The 26,739-nt window shown below is 40.5% G+C and overlaps 1 protein-coding gene across 2 annotated transcripts; it reads right to left on the reverse strand.

Annotated features, from left to right (window-relative positions):
* Nucleotides 1-1,478: 1,478 nt before the first annotated feature.
* Nucleotides 1,479-26,662, reverse strand: LOC104610175 (NAD(P)-binding Rossmann-fold superfamily protein). Of its 2 annotated transcripts, XR_016076409.1 has the most exons (6): nt 26,435-26,662; nt 26,216-26,285; nt 24,239-24,432; nt 23,964-24,136; nt 21,288-21,870; nt 1,479-1,922 (listed from the first exon to the last, which is right to left on the reverse strand). XR_016076409.1 is itself a non-coding variant. In XM_010276675.3 (5 exons), the coding sequence occupies exons 1-5, from the start codon at nt 26,660-26,662 to the stop codon at nt 1,853-1,855; spliced, it is 735 nt and encodes a 244-aa protein (XP_010274977.1). In that variant the 3' UTR covers nt 1,479-1,852. The 2 variants fall into 2 exon arrangements, 1 of the variants encoding a protein (XP_010274977.1); XM_010276675.3 differs by lacking the exon at nt 21,288-21,870.
* Nucleotides 26,663-26,739: the final 77 nt, after the last annotated feature.

Genomic DNA, 26,739 nt, shown 5'->3' on the forward strand with positions numbered 1-26,739 from the left:
GATGCTTTCAAGAAGTTCATCAATTCTAAATTTGAGATTGAAGACTTAAGAGAGTTGTGGTATTTTCTTGGCATTGAGGTTGCTAGGTCCAAAGAAGGTATCTTTATTTCTTAGTGGAAGCATGTGTTGGATCTTTTTATTGAGACTAGAAAACTTGGTGCTAAACCTGCCTCCACCCCTATTGATGTGAATCATAAATTTTCAGCTAATGATGGAGAGCTTTTAGCTAATAAGGGAGTATTTCAGAGACTATTGGGAAAACTTCTTTATCTATGTATGACTCATCCAAACATTTCATACGATGTGAATGTCATCAACCAGTTCATGCATGCTCCTAGAGGCACACATATGGTTACTACAGAAAGGGTGCTATGCTATCTTAAGGGAACCCCCGAAAAGGGTTATTATTTTTTAAACATGGCCACATGAAGGTAGAAGCATATATAGATTCTGATTGGACAAGTAATTTGGATGATAGAAGACCCACATTAGGTTATTGTGCTATGGTAAATAGAAATATTATTTCTTGGTGAAGTAAAAAGCAATCAATGGTTGCTAGATCTTTAGGTAGAGTATAAGAGTATGACCCATGAGGTTTTTGATTGTTATGGCTTAGAACTTTCCTTGATGAGATGGGTGTTTCATGTGACAAGCCACTAATGTTGTATTATGATAACCAAATTGCTACTAACATTGCTCACAACCCGATTCAGCATGATAGAACTAAACACATTGATGTAGACAGACACTTTATACAAGAGATAGTGGTTTCAGGAGAGGTGTGCCTTGTTTCATTGCCCCAAAAGAACAATTAGCAAATTTTATGACTAAGGGAGTTACAAAAGCAAAACTTCAGCATTATGTAAGCAAATTGGGCATGATTGGCATCTATGCTCAGCTTAAGGGGGAGTGTATTGAGAATATGATGAATGGGTCTTAATGATTTATTTCTTTTAAGTTATGTTTTAAAGTTATGCACTTTTAATTATGGGACTTAGTTATGAGCCTCTTTTTTCTTTTAATTATTTCTTTAGTGTTGGCCACCCCATTAAAGGCATCCGAGGGGTTGTACTTAATTTAGAATTAAGAGAATAAAAGACATCTTAGGGGGCTAGAGAGAAAGGATCAAACTCTTCTCTTCTTCTTCCACCATATATTACTTAAACCTCTCTTTCTTTATATTTTCTAAATTATTCTTTTCTTTGCTCATCTTTTGAAAGGCTACACAACTAGGGGTAGCCCATCTCCCAACCCATACCCCCCCCCCCCCCACTCCAATCCAAGTGCAGGTGGGATTCGATCCCAAGTTTCTGCTACGACCAGCAGGAGACTTTACCAACCAGCTGGTTGGCACCTTGCATATATATATATATATATATATTTGAATTACTGCATGTGTATTTCACAATTGTACCTTCTAATCAATCTTTCTAACGTGGAAAACCATAAATTTGTGTGTTACTAGTGAAGAGGCTGTATTAACAAATTGAAAAAAAATATATCAATTGCGTTTTATACATCTTACAAAAGATATTGGTGATCATATTGACATGAGGCCAATTGCAAATTTTGGCATTATATAGTGAAGATATCATATAAGCATGCATCTGCAAATTAGTAACCATGAGATGCCACTGTCATCTGCAATTGTAAGATAAGCTTGGCAGCTGCCTCTTTAGTAACTATAGAGAAGAAGAATTGTATAAGAAAAGATAATTTGTCTTCACAAGAAAGGGTATCTCACAACCTATAGTCATGATTTGCATTGAATGGAAACCTCAGCCTATCACTAAACCTGCATTAGTTGTACATGTATGGATACAACTTTAGAGATGTTGATCATTTGCTGTCATCAAACTGAGAGAGAAGCCCCATTATCTGCCATTGTAAGGTTGAGTATCATTGTAGCTGCCTTTGGAGCCCTGACCAGAGGATAGAAGCCAAATTTCTCAAAATTGTTAGATAAATAGTACTTAATGTGCTTAGGGGCAGAACCAATAACTGCAGAATTAGAAAATCTTGAAAGAAAATTGAGGTGAAACAAGGTCAAGCAATGGTACAAGCCCACCCAACAGTAGATCCCAAAAGTAGGTGGCTTAGTCTAAAAAAATCCAAATATACAGAGATGGTCTAATGCTAACCAAACAGATTATCATATGCATTATTTTCTAAACCTTCTGCATACTGTCTATGAAAATTTTTCTCGAATAAAATTTATCAAAAAAAAAATTCTTGAATAAATCATAAAACATAGTAAATACTTGGTTATCCACCCAAGCTACTTTTTTGGGGAAATTGGACAGAAGATTGATGATATTAGAAGCCTCAAGTTTTGGACAGTGCAATTGAGACACTGAATCTTTTGCCAATAATGTCTTTATGATCTTTTTTTTTAGTTTTTTTTTGAGAGAAGGTAAAGTATTGAATTAAAATAACGCAAAAAGATCAACTCCTACACAGCAAGAAACTGTGAATAGTCTATGTCTTTTCTGTACATTTCTATCTTGTATTCATGGTTACAAAAAGAGAGCTTGAATCAAAAGAAGAACTATACGGTTTGCCCCTATAACGTGTGATCCTACCCAAGAAAACAATATACCCCAAAAGACTTTCAACAGATTTTCAACTATACGGTCTGCTGATAAGCACTTTCCCAACGTTGCAATCCACATAAAAAAACCACTTTGAGAGGAGCAACAGTATTCCATACACTCTGGAAAATTTTCCACATCAGCCTTGTCTAATTTGTTGTAGAATGATCCAACTGTGAACATTTCTGACTTGTCCTGGCCTCCAAACTCTCTTGTCTCCTCTTGTCAGATCTGGAGTGATGGTACTAATTTGTTGCATCAGCTCCATCCACTGCCTTACCTCCCAGTCAATCAAATTCCTTCTAAAAACAGGGCACCACTCACTTGAGTTTCCTTCCTGAAAGAGTATTTCAGCTATCAGGGGAAGATCTCTTTAAGGGGTTGGTCTCCACACAAGTCATGTAAAACTTTATTCTTGTGTCATCCCCTCCAAACTGCACACCCACATGCCAAGTTTGTCTCAGCTGGTACCCAATTCAAGTTAGTAGCACCGTACTTTTCAATAGGGGTTAACCAAACCGTGGGCTCTTTTTTGAAACTGAACCAGTGCCACCGGTTTTTGAAAAACTATGAACTGAAATCAATCGGTTAACCAGTTGATTGGTTCAGTTCTTCGGTTTCTTGGTTTTTTATATTTACAATATATATTATATATAAATGTATCATATAAATACTATAGATATATGTAATATAATATATTATAAATAGATAATTATAAATATAATATATATTTATATTTATATATATAATGCTTATAAATTTACATATTGTATATAGATAATAAAACATATATATTGAAAATATATAAATATATACCGGTTGGTACGGTTAACTACTGGTTTTTCTTTTGGGTTAACCGAAACTGAACCGGTACCACCGGTTTTTGAAAATATCATTAACCAGATTTTCCAGTTTGGTTTCCTTGGTTTGGTTCAGTTTTTTGGTTTTTTTTGGGCAGGCCCTACTTATCAAAAATAGTTTTTCTCCACAGCATATTATGCTATTCATTCCGTTTCCATAACCATTTTCCTATGCATGGGAACTTAAATTTCCTTACATTCATCACCCCCAAACCACCAGCCTGCCTTGCTTTGCACACTTGACTTCACTCAACCAGATGCAGTTTGAACTCTTTCTTCCAACCTTTCCATATAAAATCTCTCATTTCTTTTCCATTATTTGGCTGTGTATTCTAGTATCGGGAACATGGAAAGTAGTATGTTGGAAGGGAGGACAGAATGCTCTTGATTAATGTCAAGTTTCCTTCCTTGGATAAATATCATACCTTCCATGAAGCTAGTCTCCTGTCTATCCTCTCCACCATTAGTTCCCAAATTTTCTTTGAGGTGCAGTTTTCTCCTAGAGGCATTCCCAAATGTCTTGTAGGCAGTTTACCTCTGGCAACCCACACAATCAGCCAGGTGGTCTAAGCCTGTGTCTCCCCCTACCACCGATAATTCACTCTTGTGCAAATTAATTTTCAGACTTCCAACTGCTTCAAACCAAGTCAGAATCATACGATTGGTTTCCATATTCATCTGTGTTGTCTCTGAAAATAGAGTATCATCTGCATATTGAAGAAGAGCAACACCATCCCCCTCTCCCGCCTTAAAACTGATAAAACCTGATCTGAACCAACAATCAATTAAAAACTGGAGATGCTTCGAGGGAGCCCAAACATATTGAAATGAAATTTACAGACAAACAGAGAGAGAGAACTTTTGACATCTCTTCTGTTATTCAGATCTCAAACTGGCTACTTATAGCCTTCTAATACATCAGGTGGAGTCATGCTCATTGCATGCTTCAGTTATAGTGTGAACTACGCCTGGCTGATGTGGCTTCCTCGCATAGACATACCTGATAGGCGGTTTTCTATACTGAACATGGTTTGATTTTTCCGAACCTTGAACTGGCTGAGCATGGGCATGGACTGGAGCTGGGGTTCTTCATGCTGGACTTTATCAAGTCTGGCCCCCTTGAGAAAACCTTGTCCTCAAGGTTAATGTGTTGCAACTGGCTATAATCCTCCCACGTGGCATCTTCCACAGATAAATTCTTCCAAGAAACCAAGGCTTGCTTAACAAATTTACCTCCAACCTTGACCCACCTCAAGTCTTGGATGTAATGTGGTTCAACTACCAGCTCCCCATCATTTGTAAACTGGGGAAGAAGTGGTGTACCTCTGCTGGGTTGGCTACACATGGTTTCAGTAGAGACATGAAATATGGGATGCAATTTAGAAGGGGGTAAAGCCAACCTGTAAGCTACCTGTCCCAACCTTTCTATAATCTAGAATAGGCCAAAAAATCATGGGGTGAGTTTCTTCCATACTCATTGAGCCAAGGATGTCTGATGGTAGGGCCTTAGCTTCAAATAGACAAACTGTCCCACACTAAACTCTAGCTCTCGGTGTTTCTTGTTGTAACCAGACTTCATTCATTGCTGTGCCCTGTGTAAGTGCATCTTCAGTGCATCAACTTTTGCCACTGATGATGATCCTTTCCATAAGGTACGAGTGCTGGGAGAGCCCTACCATAAACTGCTACAAATGGTGTAATACAAGTGGACTCAAAAAGGTGGTAGTGTACCAATACTCAGCCCATGATATCCAAGAAGTCCATTGATTCGACCTATTCCCAATGAAGCATCTTAAATATGTTTCCAAACACCAATTAATGACCACCAATTTCCCATCCATTTGAGGGTTGTAGCTCGTAGAATGCAAAAGTGTGACTTCCTGTGCCTTAAAGTATTCTGCCCAGAACTGACTCATAAACAATGGGTCATGGTTAGTTAGCATAGAAGTGGGTGTCATGGAGCTTAGAAACATTTTGCACATAAACTTGGACCACTAGTGCTACTGTATAAGGGTGAGGTAAGGTAATATATGGGCATATTTGCTCAGGCGGTTCACTACCACCAGTATAACAGACTTTTCCACTGATTTAGCTACTTAGTAATGAAATCCATGGTAACATCATCCCATATTTTCTCAAAAATGGAGAGGGGCTGAAGTAAACCCGCTGATGACTGAGTGCTATATTTTGTTGTTGATGTAGGTGTTCAAGACTGCTATCAGTCTTGATCACTAAGAAGTTTCAGATTCAATGAGAAGAGAAAGTGAAGAAGAAGTAGAAGAAAGAGTGATGAGAGAGCAGTAGAACACAGATTTTGAGGAGAAGAACAGAATGTCAATATTCTGCCGCCGCCACTTTAATTTAATATATATATATGTTATGCTAGTTACATGAAAGGACATATCTGCCCTTGGTGTTTACATCATAACTGCTAACACATAACAAACAATATAAAACTGAAAAATAAATAGCAACTAGGAATAACAGAATAACAAATTGACCACAGCTGTGACTAGATACATTCTACCCTACGAACAGAGTGGGACCACAGCTGTGGGGCCCACATCAATGTTCTCTACACTCCCCCTCAAGTTGGGAGTATATGTTCATCATTCCCAACTTGGATAGATCTGCTTCTATCTTCTTTCTTGATACGGCTTTAGTGAGAATGTCTGCTAGTTGCATACTGGATGTGATGTAAGGGAGGCATACTTCTTGAGATGAGACCCTCTCTCGTACAAAGTGGCGGTCAACTTCAATGTGTTTGGTTCTGTCATGCTGTACTGGATTATGTGCTATATTAATGGCGGCTTGATTATCACAATACAGCATCAGGGGCTTCTCATACTCAATACCCAACTCCTCAAGTAGAGATCTTAGCCATAGGATTTCAGCCACTCCGTTGGCCATGGACCTGTATTCTGCTTCAGCACTTGACCGGGAAACAACACTTTGTTTCTTACTTCTCCAAGAGACAAGATTTCCTCCCACAAGGGCACAATATCCTGAGGTAGATCTTCTGTCATCAATACTCCCAGCCCAATCAACATCCGTATAGACCTCCACCTTCATGTGATTGTTGTTCTTGAATAGTATACCCCTACCTGGGCATCTCTTCAAGTAGGCTAAGATTCTTTCTGCCGCAAGAAGATGTGTGGTTTTAGGAGAATGCATGTACTGACTGACAACACTAACAGCATAAGTAATATCTGGCCGAGTGAGGCAGAGATATAGGAGCTTTCCTACCAATTGCTGGAACATAACTTTGTCTTCAAGAAGCTCCCCACTCTCGGCACTAATCCTGTGGTTCTGTTCAATTGGTGTATCTGCAGGCTTGAGACCTAATTTTCTAGTTTTTGCCAACAGGTCTAGGACATATTTCCTCTGAGAAATAAAGATCCCCTGTTTGGATCTAGCAACCTCAATACCCAAAAAATACCGGAGTACACTAAGGTCCTTCACCTCAAATTCTTGATGAAGAAGCTGTTTAAGAGACTCAATCTTATGGCTATCATTCCCTGTGACCACAATATCATCAACATATACTGCCAGTAGTGTCAAAGAGGACTCCACCCTCTTGATGAATAGGATATGATCTGACTAGGCTTGTACATAACCAAATTTCACAAGAGCTAGTTTGAATCTATCGAACCAAGCCCTAGGTGACTGTTTCAAACCATACAAAGCCTTGTTGAGCCGGCAGACCTTCTTACCTATTTCTGCATCATAGAATCCAAGAGGCAAACGCATGTAAACTTCTTCCTGCAGATCTTCATTTAGAAAGGCATTTTTCATGTCCATTTGGTATAAAGGCCAAGTGTGACTTGCTGCAAGGGACAATAGGACTCGAATAGTAGTCATCTTGGCTACCGGTGCAAAGGTCTCCAAGTAATCTATGCCATAAGTCTGTGTAAACCCTTTTGCAACTAACCGAGCTTTATACCTCTCAATAGATCCATCTGGATTATGCTTCACCGTAAATACCCATCTGCATCCAACTGGTTTCTTTCCTTTGGGCAAATCAACTACCTCCCAGGTGTTGTTTTTCAACAAGGCATCCATCTCAACTTGCATTGCATCTTTCTATTCAGGGACGGATAGGGCTTCTTGCACTGTTCTTGGAATAGGGACATTGGAAATGGAGCTAAGGTAGGACCTGTAGGTAGGAGATAGGCGATCATAGGATAAAAAATGGGAAATACAGTGGGCTGTGGATGTGGTACAATGTCGTTTCCCTTTACGGACTACAATCGGAAGGTCAAGATCATCTGTAGGGGAAGTCTCTGTGGGCTCTGGGACTGTAGTATCTGGACCTGGAGCTGCAGATGAGATTGGAGCTGGCCTAGACTGCTGATGATCATGATCAACCTGCCTGCACCGCCTGTGATAAACCCGCAACTCCTGATCACTCTGACCACCCTCACCATTGCAGCTCTCCCTCAACTCCTGATCTCTCTGACTACCCTCACCATTGCAGCTCTCATCACCCAATGGAATAGGTAAAGGAACTGCCCCACTCTCACTGCTCTCCCCCTGAAGACAAGAACTCAAACCCCCACTCTCATTGCTCTCCCCCTGAGGGGAAACCCAAGGATAATAGGGTGTCCCCTCAAAGAAAGTGACATCCATGGAGACAAACTTCCTCCCGGAGACAGGATCATAGCAGCAATAACCCTTTTGAGTTTGTGCATAACCAAGGAAGATGCATTTGGAGGCTTTGGGTTCGAACTTGGAGTGATGGGATCCGAGAAGCTGAACAAAGCAAGTACAACCGAATGTCTTAAGAGGAATAGAAAACAAGTCCTCACGTGGGTGTAGGAGGGAAAAAGGAGATCGCATATCAAGGACCCTGGAAGGAACTTGATTAATAAGGTATACCGCCGTGAGGATAGCATCATCCCAGAAGCGAATAGGAACATAGGAAGTAAACATGAGGCTTCTAGCCACTTCCAAAATGTGCCTATTCTTCCTTTCGGCAACTCCATTATGCTAAAGTGTATAAGGGCAAGAGCTCTGGTGGATAACCCCATGATGAAGAAGATAAGATGTCAATGATTTAGCAAAGTATTCCTTTGCGTTATCAGATCTGAGAACTTTGATCTTGGCATCAAACTGGGTTATGATCATTTGGTGAAAATTTTGGGTCAGGGAAGGTACCTCATCTCGTGAACGCATGAGATAAACCCAAGAAAAACGGGTATGGTCATCAACAAATAACAAAAAATATCTGTACCCACCCATGGAAGGGATATGATAAGGCCCCCAAACGTCAGTATGCACAATATCAAAAGAATTATCACTCCTTTTATTACTCAATAAATAAGGCTTTCTACAATGCTTAGCAAACTCACAACTTTCACACTGTAACTGAGACAACTCAATAGACTCAAATAAAGCAGGAAACAGACTCTGTAAAGATCGAAAAGACAAATGACCTAATCGGTTATGCCAAAGCATAACCAGACTCGCACTCTGAGAAACAAAAGACATCTTCTCAACTGACTCTCCCTGACAAAACCGCTCCCCGAGCAGTTCATATGCTTGGTAATACTACTGACACCTTCTGCGTCTCCAAGTCCTGAAAAACACATCGGTCAGGGAAGAAGGTTACTGAGTAGTTCATATGCTTGGTAATACTACTGACTGAAAGAAGGTTAGTATCAAGCTTAGGAACATGCAAGACAGATGACAGGGAGATAGTATCTGAAAGCTTGATGTCACCCTTCCCAGAAATAGGAACCAGGGAACCATCAACAATAGATACCTTATCCCTACCAGAAGACAAATGGTAAGTAGTAAACAATGAAGGCAAGCTAGTCATGTGATCAGATGCACCTGAGTCTATTACCCAACAAGGTTTAGTAGTACCTGGAGTTGAGGCATGATAGGCTGAAGCTCGAGTACCTGAATGGGCGAAGGCAGATGTGGCAGGGGCTGATGGAGGCTGCGGTGGCTGAGCTGAATTTCCAACTTCCTTTTCTAGCTGTATTAGGGCAGCCCGAACTGCAGCTAAGGTCTCCAAAGATGTTCCTTTTGTGCCAGATGAGGATGTTGAATCAATGTTCACGAGCAGTGCCCTTCTTGTTTCTCAACTTCGCAGGAACCAAGTGAGGATGCAGTTTCCAACATGTCTCTTTTGTATGTTTGGGCTTCTTACAATGTTCACATACCACATCCTTCTTGTCTTCCTTCCTCCTGTCCTTCTCTGAATCACCCCCTGATTTGGGTGTAACCGCTACAAAGGCTGGTGTGGGTGGCTGAGGTTGCATCATAACCTTCATTCTGGTCCCTTCACTGTGTACAAATGAGTATGCCTGAGAGAGAGTCACACTGTCTCTAGTCAAAATCTGTTGCCGGACAATATCATAATCTGAATTTAAGCCTGCCAGAAACTCAAATACCCGGTTTGTCTCAATTTGCTTTCTATATATCTGTGCATCTCTGGGACTCTCCCACTCAAGAGTCTCTAAGTGATCAATCTCACGCCACAGGGACTGCAAGGTAGAGAAATATACTGAAACCGGTCTCTCTCCTTGTCTAAGATTTTTCACTTCACATTTCAATTCATATGCTCTAGCAACATTAAGGGGTTGGGAATAAGTTTCTTTCATAACATCCCATATCTCCTTAGCTGTCTTTGCCCACAAATAATTCCGGCTAATATGAGGCTGCATAGAATTACACAGCCATGTCATAACCAAGTAGTTTTCTTGCATCCACTTGGTATATGTTGGGTCTCCCTTGGGAGGTTCTTTCATGTCTCCCAAGAGGTACCCTAATTTACCTCTTCCACCAATAGCCATCATGGCTGATTGGGCCCATTCCAAATAGTTTGATCCATCAAACTTTACGGTCGTAATTTGACCACCCATCTCAGAAACACTACCATAACTGATGTTCCCAAGACTGCCTTCTGCTTGATTTTTAAACTCCATTTCTGTCAAGTCTCAAAACAGCACTTGAACTACCAATCTCAATCAAAACAGTATAGGCTTGATCTGTATTCTCAGTGTATGTGCACAAAACTGAGATAATTCTGATCTGAAACCAACTAGCCAACACAGCAGTAGCTGTCCGTAGAGCTCTAACCCCTAAAGACTCTGAGAACAGCTTAAAAAAATGTGATATGCTTGCAGTAGGGCTTAATCAGTCCTTAAGTAAGCAATTCAGTTGCACAACCCAAACAGAACTGTAAAGATAGGCTTGCAGTAGGGTTAATAAGAGACCCTAGAATCTGATCAGACCTACTAATAAACTTAAGGGTAGCTCTAGGTAGATCACAGAGTTCAGTCAAACACTAGGGCTTGCCACAAGATCACTTTCAAACCCTAGAGTAGAGAGAAACACAGTTGAGACAGTTCAGTCCAGGGTTTGCTGTAAAACCCTAGTGAATCGAAGAGAGAAAAAACCTAGAATGGTTCGGCCTTCCCCTCCAGATAGGTCCAACCTATCTTCTCTGATAGAACTTCTCTTAGAAAGTAAACAACTTACAAGAAAAAATTGTTCGATGCCTTCTAGGGTTACCCGAACCCTAGTCTTCTTTGATCCTTCCTGACCACCACCACTCTGCAACCCTAGCAAGTTTCCAATAGCTGCTAGCACCTCTGGCGATCTCTAAGAATCAGTCTGCGAACTCCTCCTTTTCAGCTTCCAGTCCTAGGAGATTCTCATGTGGTCGACTGGTATTAGGTTCACATAAGAAACCCTAACTTGGCTCTGATACCATGTAGGTGTTCAAGACTACTATCAGTCTTGATCACTAAGAAATTTCAGATTCGATGAGAAGAGAAAGTGAAGAAGAAGTAGAAGAAAGAGTGATGAGAGCAGTAGAACACAGATTTTGAGAAGAACAGAATGTCAATATTCTACCGCCGCCACTTTAATTTAATATATATATGTTATGCTAGTTACATGAAAGGACATATTTGCCCTTGGTGTTTACATCATAACTGCTAACACATAACAAACAATATAAAACTGAAAAATAAATAGCAACTAAGAATAACAGAATAACAAATTGACCACAACTGTGACTAGATACATTCTACCCTACGGACAGAGTGGGACCACAGCTGTGGGGCCCACATCAATGTTCTCTACAGTTGACATATCCCACATTGGTTCACATAGTCTTGTACCATGCGACACTAATAATAATGGGCTGTCAGCCTCTTATAGGTGTGAAGCACCCCTGAATGACCCCCCAGGAGCTGCGGCACCACTAAATGCCCCTTAAAGAAAGTTGCAGAAACTAGGGTTTCAAGAGACAGAAAGAAAGAAGAGAAGAGAAGAAGAAGAAGAAGAAGAAGAAGAAGAAGAAGAGGAAGAGGAAAAAGAAAGCAATGTGTCGAGAGTTGTGTTGTTCACTGTTCACACCCTCAAAACTTCACTTAATAATTGAAAAAAATAGTAATTTAAGGCCCCTATCTGGGTGCCCAAATACTGAAAGAGTATAAGAAAGGAGAAAAAGACCAAAAACACCCCTATCTAATCATTCTCAACACTCCCCCTCAAACTGAGCATATATGCCAATCATGCCAGTTTGGCAAGGTTCTTAGCAAACTTTGGATGGTGAACACATTTAGTGAGGCAATCAGCTAGTTGGTCTTCTGACCTTACAAAATGAAGGCAAATCTCTTTGCTAGCAATTCTTTCTCTAATAAAGTGTCTATCCACCTCAATAAACATTGTACGATCATGTTGGACAGAATTGTGATCAATATTTATAGCTGCTTGATTGTCACAATATAATTTCATTGGAACATCTGCTTGGATGCCCATCTCAATCAATAAGGTCTTCAACTAGAGTAGTTTAGACACTCTATGAGCCATTGCCCTGTACTCTGCCTCAGCACTAGAACGAGTAACCATAGATTGCTTCTTATTTTTCAAAGAAACCACATTGCCTCCAACTGAGGCACAATAACCGGATTTAGATCTTCTATCATCGATGGACCCTACCCGATCAACATCTGTGTAAGCCTCAATCTTTAGATGGCTGTGATTGGAATACAACATCCCTTTGCCAAGGCATCCTTTTAGGTAGGCTAAAATTTTGTTAACGGCCTGCATATGAGATGTCCTGGGTTCATGCATATATTGGCTAACCACTCCAATAGCATAAGAAATGTTAGGTCTAGTCAAACAAAGATACAGAAGGCGTCCCACCAATCTTTGATATATACCCCCCTGTCTAGAAGAACTTCTCCTTCAGTAGAGTTCAACTTGTGGTTGGGATCAATTGGAGTTTCTATAGGCTTACACCCTAATTTCCCAACCTCATGAAGCAAATCAAGTACATATTTCCTTTGTGACAGAAAAATCCCCTTCTTGGACCTTGCAACTTCAATGCCAAGAAAGTATAGGAGATCACCAAGGTCCTTAATCTCAAATTCAGAAGCAAGGAATGACTTTAACTGAGAGATACCTGTGATATTATCACTTGTCACAACAATGTCATCAACATATATTATCAAAATTGTTACTCTACCATCAACTCTTCTAATAAATAAGGTGTAGTCAACCTAAGATTGAAAAAAGCCAATCTTTAAGATGGCATTCCTAAAACTGCCAAACCATGCTCTTGGAAACTGTTTTAGCCCATACAAAAACTTCTTCAAGCGGCACACTTTTCCATCACTGTTAAGGAAACTTACCCCATGTGGTAAGTCCATATACACTTCCTCTTGTAAGTCCTCATTAAGGAAGGCATTCTTTACATCCATTTGATATAAAGGCCACGAGTAATGAGCGGCAAGAGACATGATCACACAAATAGAGTTCATTTTAGCAACTAGAGCAAAGGTTTTTAGATAATCAATGCCATAAGTCTGAGTGTATCCTTTGGCTATAAGCCAAGCATTGTATCTTTTAATTGAGCGATTTGCCTTGTGGTTAACAGTATAAACCCACTTACACCCAATAGGAATCATATCTTTAGGGCAAGGAACAACCTCCAAAGTCTGGTTCTTTATTAGGGCCTCCATTTCTTGGTTCATAGCTTCCTTCCAATGGGGGCAATGCATTGCCTCTGTAACACTACAGGGGGTGGAAACATAAGAGACAGCAGAAATATAGGCATAACAGGAAAGTGAGAGAGCACCATAAGACACAAAGTTAGTGATAGGATACTTGCTACATGTCCTCTTCCCTTTTCGAATGGCAATAAGAAGATCAATGTCAGAATCAATAATAGGATTTTAGGAGGTTCAAGATTACTTGAGTCTAGGGAATCAGATTGTGATGGGCATTCTGCTTCAGAAGCCAACCTCTTACTGTGCTTGATGAAAAACTACTACCAGGACCGAGGTCGATACACAGGAGGTGGAGAAGGAATAAAGGTAGGAAGAGAGGGAGGAATAAAGGTAGGAACAGGAAGGCAGAAGGGAGTCCAATTTTCACTTGCATTCTCCTCCTGAAGCAAAGGGCGGGATGACTGAAAAAAGAAAGAGGATTCCAAAAAGGTAACATCCTTAGAGACATATTCCTTTCCAAAGAGAGCATCAAAGCATCTATAGCCTTTTTGGACTAGAGAGAAACCAATGATTACACACTTAACTGATTTAGGATCAAACTTGCACCGGGAATGACTCATATCATGAACAAAACAAACACAACCAAAGAACTTAATGTTAGATAGTGTATGCCCTTAGCTCCAATCAGATTGATGTACATTATGACATTTACTGTAAATGAATAAAGTACATATTTGATTCATGTTATTATGGTGTGTTTCTGTGTAATACCCTTAAACTGGACACATATGAGACTCGTGTTAGTTTAGAATGTTCACAGCCGTTGGATAAGTCTGGGGAGATTTATCCTGCCAAGGCTGACACTGATGTGCCGCCAAGTGTTGGGGTAGCCTGTCTCAGTTGCTAGGGTGAGACCCGAGGTACATGCAGTGTAGGTTTACTTGAAACCCTGAACCGGACCAGATTTCCAGTATTGCCCTGGACCTTGGAGATTGATGGGCAAAACTGGAAAGTTACACCTGACCCCTAGACTAGATTATGATACTGCACTAGGTGTCGTATTGGGCTATCTTTGATATGCCAATCAGTGAGATCCTTAGACGGGGTCAAAACCTGGGTATGTTGGGACAATCTGAGAATTCATCTGAGTGGGTGATCATAGTGACAGGATCAACCCCTTTGTCGGACAAAGGTAATGATCGGGGATGCACTCTCTCTGATGGAAACCAAGACTACCGATAGCCAATTTCAATCGTTGAAATTTGTTTTGCAAAATATATTTATATACGAATATACATATATATATTATGGTTTCAAAATGTTTGCAAAATGTTTTAATTCTCGGGATCCATCTAAGTAGAGAGTGCAGCACTGTTCCTTGCAACCGAGGGAGAGGTCCTCTTTTGTCGGGCAGTGTTTGATCATTATGGGCTGAGAGGTTAAGTGTAAAACCATTGAGGGTAATACCTAATAGGCTAATCTTGCATCTGTCCACAGTCCCTAGGTTTTTATAAGGTGGCTTGGCCCAAGGACTACTTAGTGTAAGTGTTGGGCCCGTTAAGAGCCCATGGTGATGGGCTCAGGGGTTCACTGCCCATAACAATGAATTCGGCCAGGCCTTATAACAGAGGCTAGGCTAAATCCATGTGGCTGATGTGTAGATCAATGTTTGGGTCCCACACCATACAAAGAACCCCAACTGGGCAGCAGTTTGGAAGGCCACTGAGCACATAAGACTTATTGGGCCTAAAGCCCATTTCGAACTGGTTTAGTTAGACTAATTAAAGAGGGGCGGATATGGGATTGGATCAGTAGATAGGATAGGGAGTTATCCCTATCCACTCAGAGAGTCTAGATCTAAATACAGATTTGGATCTAGAAACCTCCTAATGAGATTAGGAGAGAACTGATCTAATCTACAGACAAGATAAGGATTTATCCTTATCACTTGAAGAGAGTCCAGATTCAAATAAGGATTTGAATCAGGAAAATCCTAATGGGATTAGGAGCTTATCTCTTTAAGTCTATAAAAAGGAGGGGGTGAACCATTAAGTTCATCCTAAAATCCCAGAGATCAAATCTCAGATCACACAGAGAGAAGACAGCAACAGTGTGACTGCGCCATCTTCTCCCTACGTTCTCCTCCAGTTGCCGCCTACTGCCAATTCGATCTCCAGTTTTGTAGGAGCGATCAAGAATAGTTCTTGATATTAGTCTTTGGAGAAAGGTTGATCTAAAGTCGTGCTCACAGCCTCCATCGAATTATTGTTGAAGGATTCGGTTCTTGGGAATAACACTGTTGATTCTACTCCACCCTGCACTGTGTCATCTTCAATGGGAGCAGTCTTTGGAGACTTCTTTGGGCGTGAACACCTTCATTGGAGGATACTGTTTCTTCGTATCAGGTATATCCCTCTCCTACATCTTGGTTTCAGATCTGGTTCGATTCTTGGTTCAAGATTGATCCTTGAAAATGCAGATTTTCTAAAACAGGGAATGTGATTCCCAGGTGGAAGAGAGAAATTTTTGAAATTTCGCCCTACCTTCCTGCAAGGTTCGGCCATCCATATGATGGATCTCTCATCCCTTCAGTGGTATTAGAGCCACGTCCAAATCTTGAACCGAAATAGACTAGATCTGAACCTGCACAAATGGGCAGAAGGTGTTCTACCCGATTTGCGCAGATTAGGGTTTTTTCTGGGAAATTGGTTCCCAGTTACAAAGCGAATGATCTGAAATTAATTTTTATAAATATGGAATATATTTAGAATTGTTCTTTATTATTTTCTTGATTTATGGGTTGTTCGTACAAAGGAGATCGAATTCTTTAATGGCGCAGGAAATCTGCGATTTCGCAGTTCTATTCATTTTGGTCTGAATTAATTTTTTTTAATTTTTAGACTGAATGTATAGGTATTCGATCTAATGTAATATTAATAGAAAATTAGGGCTTTTCTATTTTATTTTATTCAAGACCGAAGTTGCATGCGCTCGAGAAGAAGATTTCGTAGATGGGAAAATCGTTATCTGCGACTTGCAATTTATGAAACTGCAAACTGTGATCTAACATTTGTTTTGTAGGTTTGAGATGTGCGAACAACCCTGTTACTGGTTCTTGTTTATTCTTTAATCAGTAAATTTAATTTCAGATCGTTTCTTGAATTAATTCTTTAATTAAAAATCAAACCCTAGACCCATTCGAACCAGATTGGTCCAAACTGGTTGGACCGAATCTGTGGTTCGGTGAAGGCTGATGTCAGCCCTAATTTCCCACTTTTGGGTCAAGGGATTGATGGTTAATTATGAGATTTAATTCGGCCCACACCTGTAAGGCCCAGTTTTAAAGAGTTAAAACTGCAAAAGCCCACTAATTGCAGAAAAGCTGGGTCGAACTATTAACTGCTATTCAGCCCATATACCTAGATAATAATAATCAGTAATATTATGGTTTAAATTGGGCTTTAATAATGGGCTTTACAGATATTAATTGATTGGATCAATTCTATCCTTGCATGTGATGTATGTGTGATGTGCAACGTACATGGGCCATAAGTACTTAGCCCATGCAGATACGATAGTGGCTCTTGCGCACACCATGGCTGAATGCACATCATTGCCATGGTGTCCCTATGGGTCATTGGATGACATCCCTCAGTGGTGGGCCCCACACCCTGAACAAGATACGTGCGGAACCCTAGCCGTTTAGGGCCCACCAAAAATCTAACTTTATGAAAGTCAGTGGGAGCCACTTTGGTTTGACCTAAATTAAACTAGGGCGTAACTTTTGTTCCCTTCTGAAATATGGGTGCATGTGATAGGGAGATTCATATGATGAACTCTCTAAAGGCCTTCCATCATTAGTATGAAGATGGGTCCTTCAGTAATAAGGAAACACACCATAAAATTGGGCTATCCATTTGTTGTTGGATCTGTCGGAGTGTTTCATAAGATGATAGGGGCGTCGTAGACCGATGTGGGAGGGGCTTACCAGAAAATGGAACTCTCTCACGGTACTTTGGTGTTCACGAATATGATGGGTGAGCACTCACTGGACAGAAAAGTTTAACCTAAAATGGCAATGAACCTTGTCTGACAGAGACCAAAGGGAAAGCTCATACGATGAGTGGATATGATCATTCACAGAAAGGTGGTGGGGTTATGCAGCTGAAACAGTTGGCTCCATGCACCCTATGTGATTTCCCACATTTCCAGAAACATAATTCGTAGTCTCTGTTACTGAGATAGGAGGGAAATCTCAGAAATGAATAAATGGAAATGGAACATAGATTAAAAGCCATATCTATGTAGATAACATGAATCAAATTAGGTTGTGGACTAATGTTTGCTTTTTATCAGAAATGGCAAACGGATAATTTGCTAAACTGTTGAACGACAACAAACTAAAGGGCCCAAACTATGTTGACTGGTATCGTAATCTTATGTTGGTCCTAACGTCTGAAAAATTGGACAATGTAGCAAAGAATCCTACCCCGGAGCGTCCGGGAGATAGGGCTTCTGAGGCCCGTAGGAGGGAATACCTTGAGTGGGAAGAAAAAATTTCCCTGGCCCGGTGCTATATCATTGCCTCCCTGGACATCCAATACAGAGGCAGTTCGATCAAATCGATCTTGCCAATGACATATTGGACAGTCTAAAGACAATGTACGAAGAGCATAATCGTTCTACTCGGCAAAAGGTCTTGAAACGGTTCATGATCACAAAGATGTCCAAGGGCCAGCAGGTTCATGACCATTGTCTTCAGATGATGGGCTACATCAATGAACTTGGGGCTCTTGGATCCGGGCTGGACAATGTCACTAAGGTAGACGCCATCCTGAATTCTTTGCCTCCTTCCTTCAATCCGTTCATCATTAATTACAACATAAACAAGCTGAATGTCAGCATTTAGGAAGTCAGCAATATGTTGCAGAGGGCTGAAGAACTGATTAAGAAGGATGAGCCTCTTGGTATGCTTGTTGAAACTAGCAAGTCAGGCAAAAAAAAGATGAAAGCAAAGAAGAAGCCCCAGAAGAAAGCCACCAAGTCCAAGAAGCAAAAGAAGGACAGAGCATCGGATGCTTGTCACTTCTGCAAACAGACCGGCAACTGGAAGAGGAACTGTCCTTAGTACCTGGAATCCAAGAAAGGTAATTTCGAATCCTGTGTCATAGAAACCAATTTGTTGGTAAATTCTGCTTCCTGGTGTATTGACTCCGGGGCATCGACTCATGCGTGTAACTCACTGCAGGGGTTCAGGATAAGCAGAAGACTGAGTGACGGAGAAGTAAATCTTTACTTGGGGAGTTCTGCAAGTGTTGCAACTACGGCTATAGGAATCGTAGAGTTAATTTTCAGAGAATGATCAATTGTATTGAAAGATTGTCTTTATGTACAAAATTTGAGAAGAATTTTGATTTCTGTTTCAAAATTGTGTGTGGATGGATATTTTATTCTTTTTGGTAATGCAATTACTATTAAAAGAAATAACAAATTCATCGCATACGGAGAACTTGAGAATGGTCTCTATGTTCTCCATCCTTCTCTGGAAACTAACATAGCCGAAACTACGTCGGTTGATATCCCCAAAAAAAGAATCCATGATACAGTTAATCCCACGTACCTGTGGCATTACCGACTTGGCCATATTAATATAGATCGTATCACAAGATTGGTAAAGGATGGTCCTTTGGATTTTCTAACTGTAGAAGATCTTCCCACTTGTGAACCTTGCCTTCAGGGTAAGATGACGAAACGACCATTTAACGGTAAGCCAGAAAGATGTACAGGCACGGTTGACCTTATACATACTGATGTATGTGGTCCCCTGAGTGTTAGGACTCGTAACCAGTACGTGTATTTCATTACATTCACCGATGATTATTCTCGGTATTGTTACGTGTACCTAATGAGACACAAGTCCAAATCCTTTGAAAATTTCAAGGAGTTCAGACAAGAGGTCAAGAAACAGTTAGGGAGAGAAATTAAGACCCTTCGATCAAATCGAGGTGGCGAGTATCTCTCTGACGAATTCAGGGACTACTTGAAGGTCAACGGGATAGTATCACAGTTGACTCCTCCTGCTACACCACAGTTAAACGGTGTTTCAGAGAGGAGGAATAGGACCTTATTGGATATGGTCCGGTCACTTTTTGTACACTCGGAGTTGCCCACATCCTTTTGGGGTTTTGCATTAGAGACTGCGATATACATAGTGAATCGGGTTCCAACCAAATCGGTTCCGAATACTCCATACGAACTTTAGACCGGTAAGAAACCAAATGTCAGACACTTGAAGATTTGGGGTTGTCCAACACACGTTAAAAGAACGAATGCGGACAAATTGGAATCCAATACCAATCGTTGCCTTTTCGTAGGTTACCCCAAAGGCTCTGTGGGTTACCTATTCTATGACCCAAGAGAACAGAAGGTGTTCTGTAGTCGAAATTCCCATTTCTTGGAGAAAGATTATATCCTGAACAATCATCGTCAAGAAGTTGTTCTTGATGAGGAGAGCTCAGGGCCAGTGGGAGATGTCCCACAAGTTCCAAGTAATGACCAACCTAGAAGATCTACCCGGGTATCCAGGCCTCTAGTCCGTTTTGGCTATGACCAGGATAGTTACCTGGTGGAAGCTGACTTGTGAGGAGGATCCCGTGACTTATACAGAAGCTATGTTGGACATAGATTCCTTGAAGTGGGTAGATGCCATGAGAGTTGAGATGGACTCAATGGAGGCCAATGGAGTCTGGACTCTAGTACATCCGCCCCCCGGGGTAAAAGCAATTGGTTGCAAATGGATTTATAAGAGGAAGAAGGGTCCCGATGGCAAGGTTGAGACCTACAAAGCTTGTCTGGTGGCAAAAGGGTATACTCAGAAAGAGGGCATCGATTATTAGGAAACCTTTTCGCCTGTGGCCATGCTTAAATCCATTAGGATCCTGCTAACTATAGTAGCATACCATGACTACGAGATTTGGCAAATGGATGTCAAAACTACATTCCTGAATGGAGATCTTAGTGAAGATATCTATATGTAGCAACCGCAAGGTTTCATAGCTGCGGGTCAAGAACACATGGTATGTAAATTAAATAGATCCATATATGGACTTAAGCAATCTTCTAGAAGTTGGAACATCCGGTTTGACTCTACAAGGAAGTCCAGTGGTAATTATTGGCTCAAACACCTTGTATTCAAGTTGAGAGGATAAGCTAAAAATACCTAGAAATGATTCAGCAATTAGCTCTCTAAATCATTCGAATAGAATTTGATTCAGCCTTAGTTTGGTGAAACCCCAAGGCAATGAACAGCCTCTTTCAAGCGCATGTTCATCTTATGCATGAATGATGATTCTTATATCTCTATCAAGAATCTAATCATTCATGCATGCATTAGATCAAACATTTCAAGGGCATCAATTCAGATTGAATGATCACTAACTGAATTGTGCAAGTTATCTCTAATCTTGCATTCAATTCAGTTCTTGAGTAGTAGATCTGAAATTCTAGAGTCTTTCTCAAACACTCTAGAATTTTCAAGAGTCTAGAACAGATCGGCCAATACTGGATGATGAATGTCTGAATTCTCTCTCAATCAATTCAAACATTACAAATTATAGATCTGAAATTTCAGATCTGAATTTGTAAGATGGCAATTCGACTGATCAATTCTACAATTAATATTCTAATCAAGAAACTCAAAGTTGAATATGATCTATTCGAATGATTTAAGAAAACTAATTACAGAATTGAATTTACAACAATCAAACTTCCATTACAGCAAGAAAGAAAGATAGATGGAGAAATTACATAATCTTTAGCTGAATTCGTACACAAAGTATGCAAAAATTAAGTAAGAGTGTGACCTAGATCTCTCAAAAGCTTCTCCTCCATCGAATTCACCTTCTTCTCTTCTTGGAATGCTTGGATCTCCTCATCTCCTCTCTTGCGCCTAGCTATCTCTCTTCTCTTCTCCTTGAATTTCGAACCCAAGAGACCAAGAAGACTTGAACTTCGGCCATTGAACACCATTCCCCTCCAAGAGACCTCCTTAAATAGGCTTTCAAGGAGTCTAGAAGCTGCCACCTCTAGCCTCTCTTGAAACTTCTAGAATTTGCTGCCCCTTTCTCTTGAACTCTCTAGAAGTTGCTGCCCCTAACTCTTCTTGGGCTGCACTTTGGGTTGCACCTTGGTTAAAATTTGGGCTGCAATTTAGGCTGCTCTTGAGCTGAAACGGGCCTCCTCTTTGCTGGGCCGAATTGGCTTTCTTGCTAGGCTCTCTCTTTGGGTTCTCCCAAAGAGTGTAGCATGGGCTGCATGGGCCGAGTGAACCTCTCTTGTTCTCTCGGCTGGGCCATGGTTCTAGCTGGGCTAAATTACCTCAAATTTGGCTCTTTTCTTTTTGTTTTATGCCTTCTTTCTCCTGAGTTGGTTTCCCCTGAAATTAAACTGAAATGGGGTGAAACTCAAACAAAGCGTCATAAAAATCATGCATAAATCCTTATAAATTGTATGTAAATTATGTACTCATCAAATACCCCCACACTTAAGCTTTTGCTTGTCCTCAAGCAAAGACATTAGCCATAAACTGATCATCCCCCCTTTTATTCTCATCATTTACCGGATGAATTTTTAGGAGGGGAATGCATTGAGTGGGCTTGACCCCGATCAATTATTAAAATACCTGCCACAACCGGGGTGGGGCGGGATGGAGCCCCATGGGGATGGGTCAAATTGCCATCTCTAGTGGACATTAGTAGGTGCTGCCCCAGGCTGAAGTTCTATTCTGTGGACATGGGCTCTCTTGGGTGGGAGAGTTGCTGGTTCTAGGAAGACATCACTATACTGCTGTAACAACTAACAACTACTGGAGTTGGGCCAAATCTTCCTGTGTGATAGTACTGTTGGGCAGTGAGGACAGCATAGGCTTGAGTGTGAGCAAACCCAAATGCACCATGGTGTGGATACTCATGAATTGGCAGTACTTAAGGAAGGCCTTGGTAGACGCCCCCTAGGCCTGTTGGGGCTCAAGTCCTTGGCCCAATCACACAACACCAAGCCCATTTGAAGGAGCCACTGAACCCCCAAAATGATATCTTCCCCTGAAAAGTTAAATGGGTGCAAGTCTACACAAAAACACAAAAAGAGGTTCCCTGGATCTTCAGTCCAATAGTTTTACAAAGCCCACTACAGCTGAGTTGATTACAGTTGGCTGCATGGACTGAAAATGTGCTGATGGGATGCACTGCAAGGCCTAATTGTTTGGCTAGAGAATGGGTGGCAAAATTAAGTGAAATCCCATTGTCAATCAAAACAGAAACCTCTTGTCTTTTAAGTTCTTAGGTCTTTTGAAATATTTGTTGAGGATATAAGTGGAACAAGCCAAGGATGGGTTGTTTGCATCTAAACACAAGTATTTACTTGATTTGTGGAAACTGTGAAACTTGCCTCCAGACCTTCCAATACACCTAGATCCAACATAAAGTTGGATAATAGGAGTGGTGAAGTGATTTTAGACATGAGTAGATTCCAAAGGTTGGTTGGCAAGTTAATTTATTTCTCACTTACTAGGATATTGCAGAAGCAGTAGAAGAAAGCCAATTTGTATAATCCAGTATGATCTATTTAGTTAGATGCAGAAGTTGAATAACACAGAGGCTGAGAACTGATCAAAGAGAAGGACATAAGGTTACTTGCAAGGAGATCTGTGCACCATTTGTGAAGACAAAACATGCTAATATTCCCACAGAAATGTACGGAAATCTCAGTTAAATACTCTGAACAAATCATGTATCATGTCTATGCCCCAGCCTGAGGGTGAGTGTTGGAGATGACCAGATGTAATGACATTGTTATGAACATGTTGCTGTATGCTAATTGTACTGACCTTACAATGAATATAAGAAGGGACAGGTAGTAGGTTAATTCATTTCAATCACCCCAAAACCTTCTTCCTTCATCTCATACTACAAAATCTTTCACTGCTAGAACTTAGTTTTCTACTGGCCATTCCAATTCAAATAACACCGGTAGATTATGTACAAGTGAAGCACAGTCACGACCAAGGCAAGACTAACAGCATAAGTTGAAGCACTAGAAACAGCAATTCTAGTATAAGAAAATATCATTTAGTTAGAGAAGCTAAACAAACAATGAAAAGAACTTCCTCATATAGAAAGACCAAATAGTTACACCAACCAAGAAATATAAATGATTTTAAGGCCCTGCAAAGCAGGATTGCTATTCTTAGTAGAACATAACTAGAGATACATAAAAAAGACCTTGTGTGTATGCATCCTTTTGGAATACTATAGCAGATAAATCTGGGGTCTTGGGAGGGCTAGACTGGGCCTTTGGCATTTTTTTCCCATACAAAGTGGCTGCCCTCAGACTCGAACATGCTTTCTCATGGATGTCAGTCCGAGATTTTTTCATTACACAAAGTAATGGCCCCTAGATACACCTATGTACTTATCTCTCTTAAACTCACAAACAAGATGCAGAAAATGATATAAATTGTAAGAAGAAAGAAAAACAACTACCATGCTTCAGGTGTCTGGTACAAGGAAGCTGAACTGCCAAAGCAAGAAACAAGCATGTCAGTGTTCACCACACCAGGGCTAAGGGCAACAATTGCCATTCCATCAGGCAATTCTTTTGCAACAGATTTAGTCAAACCTTCAACTGCCCATTTTGAAGCACAATAAGGTGCAACCTGTTGAAATGTAATTAGGTTCCATTATCTAAATATTTTTCCTGCCAATAAAGTACATTTTGAAGACCAAGAAACCATTATCTGATAATAAACCCTCAGTACCTGTGCAGCTGCAGATCTTCCCCAACCTGATGACAAGTTGACTATAATTCCTTGTTTTCTTTCAAGCATAAGAGGCAGGAAGTGACGTAGCATGTTTGCTGTCCCCTTTATGTTAGTATCTACGACAGTATCGAACTCTTCTTCTGGAACTTCCCAGATCTTGTTGTTTTTATTAATGGTCCCTGCATTGTTTACTGACAACTAAATTTGCTTCAGTTCCACATACAAGTGGCACCTGGTTTTGAAATAAACAACAATTAATCTAAAGAGAACGAAATGGACTTATTAGCTCTGTATATAATTAAGTGATTATGGGATAAAATGCACACAAAGTTTTAATGTGACAACACAAGTTTTTTACTTGGGATTTAAGATATAAACATTCCGACTTTCTAACTTCCAGTGGGTTAATACTGGAAACAAAAAATATGGAAAACTTTATGTTTGGAGTAAGTTTCACACCAATTTGAGAGAAATTTACAACATGATCCACCAGTCATATCACTGGATTGTGTTTGTGTATGTATGTGATTAATGACAGACAACTTAGTTAGGATAAAGAAGAAAGATAGGTAGAATAACAAATCCCACTAAAACATTGGAAAGACAAGACCCCATACAAACAGGGACTTCCGGGATTTTGTGCTGATTAATTCAGTGGACTTTTCATCCATACAGTTTTTAAAGGGGCTGTAAATTCTATGAATTTGGGTGTGGTGGTCAAGGACAAGGTGGAAGTGGACCTTCAAGATGGGCTTATGTGGGGTTCACATGTCCATAGCATCCTGGAGGATAAGCAGATAGTGTTTTGTGGAGATAGAGAGGATGAGGGAGAAATGCTGTTCACTGTTTTTTTTTTTTTTTTTGGTGGTAGTGGGGCAGGGTAATTCACAAGTAGAAAGGGTTCTAGAAGGGGATTAAAACATACAGAGAGGGGAGAACTTCAGCAGCAATGAAGAATTTCCAAATATTATTCATCAAAAAACGAATTTACAAATATTTCTAATAGATATTGGACTTATTTGATTTGAAAGAATACATGATTTTATGAAGTTAAAGAATGCCTGCCACTAGGTCTGTTCTTAAACAAATGCAGGGCATACATTTGATGGGAGAAAACTTTACTGTTTGACAAAGATAAACCTAATAGATAAAGCTCAACCACAAAGATCCAAAATCATTTGTTTTCTGAACAAAAGTAGTAATAGATTAGCCTTTGTGACAATGATAAACATCAGATACAAGATAACCAAAAGAAAATTTGGACCTAAGCCAGCAACTAATGGTCGGGGTATCAAGACAAGAGGGAACCAAGGTCAAGAGGATGGCATGATTGAAAAAAGTAAATAGTGAATCCTGTCTGCTATGCATAAGAAACATAAAAGGAAAACTTTCATGTCCTTTCATGTCATTGGAGCCAGAGTATTTGATAAGTTTTTACTTTCATGTACACAGTGTACAACCAAACACCTTCCGTATTGAGCTTGTCTTACACTGATGAGAGGGTTGTCTCGGGTTGGCAGCCAACATTAAAATGTTTGTGAAATTCTCACAATCATAGATCCTGAGTTGACATTTCTGGCACTAGAAAATCAGTGGAACAGGATTCATTTAGCTCATTCCATATAGGGGTGGGGGGAAGAAGTTATTTACATCAAGAAACTACGGGGAAAGAAAGAGGATTATAATGGACGGACCAGGGTCAGGGGGACCAAACACGAGTTTCAGTCACAAAAGGATGTTACAAGACATCCTCTAGCAATTAATTCCGAGAGGCAGTTTCAGCATTCTTATGGTCTGGCAGCTTCCTTTGAAGACCAAGGTTCCAAGAAATGGCATGACACGAGAAACGGAAGAAGGATTTTGAAGTGAGAAGTGAGAAAAATCCAGACTAAAGCATATACCGAACCCAGCTACCCAAGGTTTCGGAATTGCATCAAAACAAAAGCAGAGACAAGCTTATGAAAATTAGAATACCTATGATGTCTGGTACTCCCTTCCTTTCCATCACAATCCGCGCCAACTCTTCCACGCTGTTATCTGATTTCTGCAGGATTTGACCATTACACCAGAACACACTCATTACAAAATTTCAGAGAGAGAGAGAGAGAGAGAGAGCTAAGCATGTCCATTGCATGAGTAAAAACAGAAAAAAGGAACTAAATAACTGAAAAGGGGTAAGGAAAATGCACAAACCACATCAACTTTCATAAGAAGGTGCTCGAAGGAGGAAGAAGATGAACTGTTATCTGACGATGAGAGCTCAGCTTGAAGTGAGTTGAGTTTGTCTTGTGTCCGTGCGCATCCTATTATTATGTGACCCCTCTTCGCCATCTCCAAGGCCAATGCTCTTCCCAAGCCTCTACTCACTCCCGTTATCAGTATCTTTCGAGGCCCCGCCTTTACCACTGAAACTGCCGCCATTCCTCTCTTTCGTTTCCGTTTTTTCCCCTTCCCTTATCAGTATCGTCGTGGTCGCTCTCGCCTTATATAGGGACACG

The sequence above is a fragment of the Nelumbo nucifera genome, chromosome 5 (assembly GCF_055504915.1).
Source record: "Nelumbo nucifera cultivar China Antique chromosome 5, China Antique-T2T, whole genome shotgun sequence".
In the NCBI taxonomy this organism is placed as follows: Eukaryota; Viridiplantae; Streptophyta; class Magnoliopsida; order Proteales; family Nelumbonaceae; genus Nelumbo; species Nelumbo nucifera.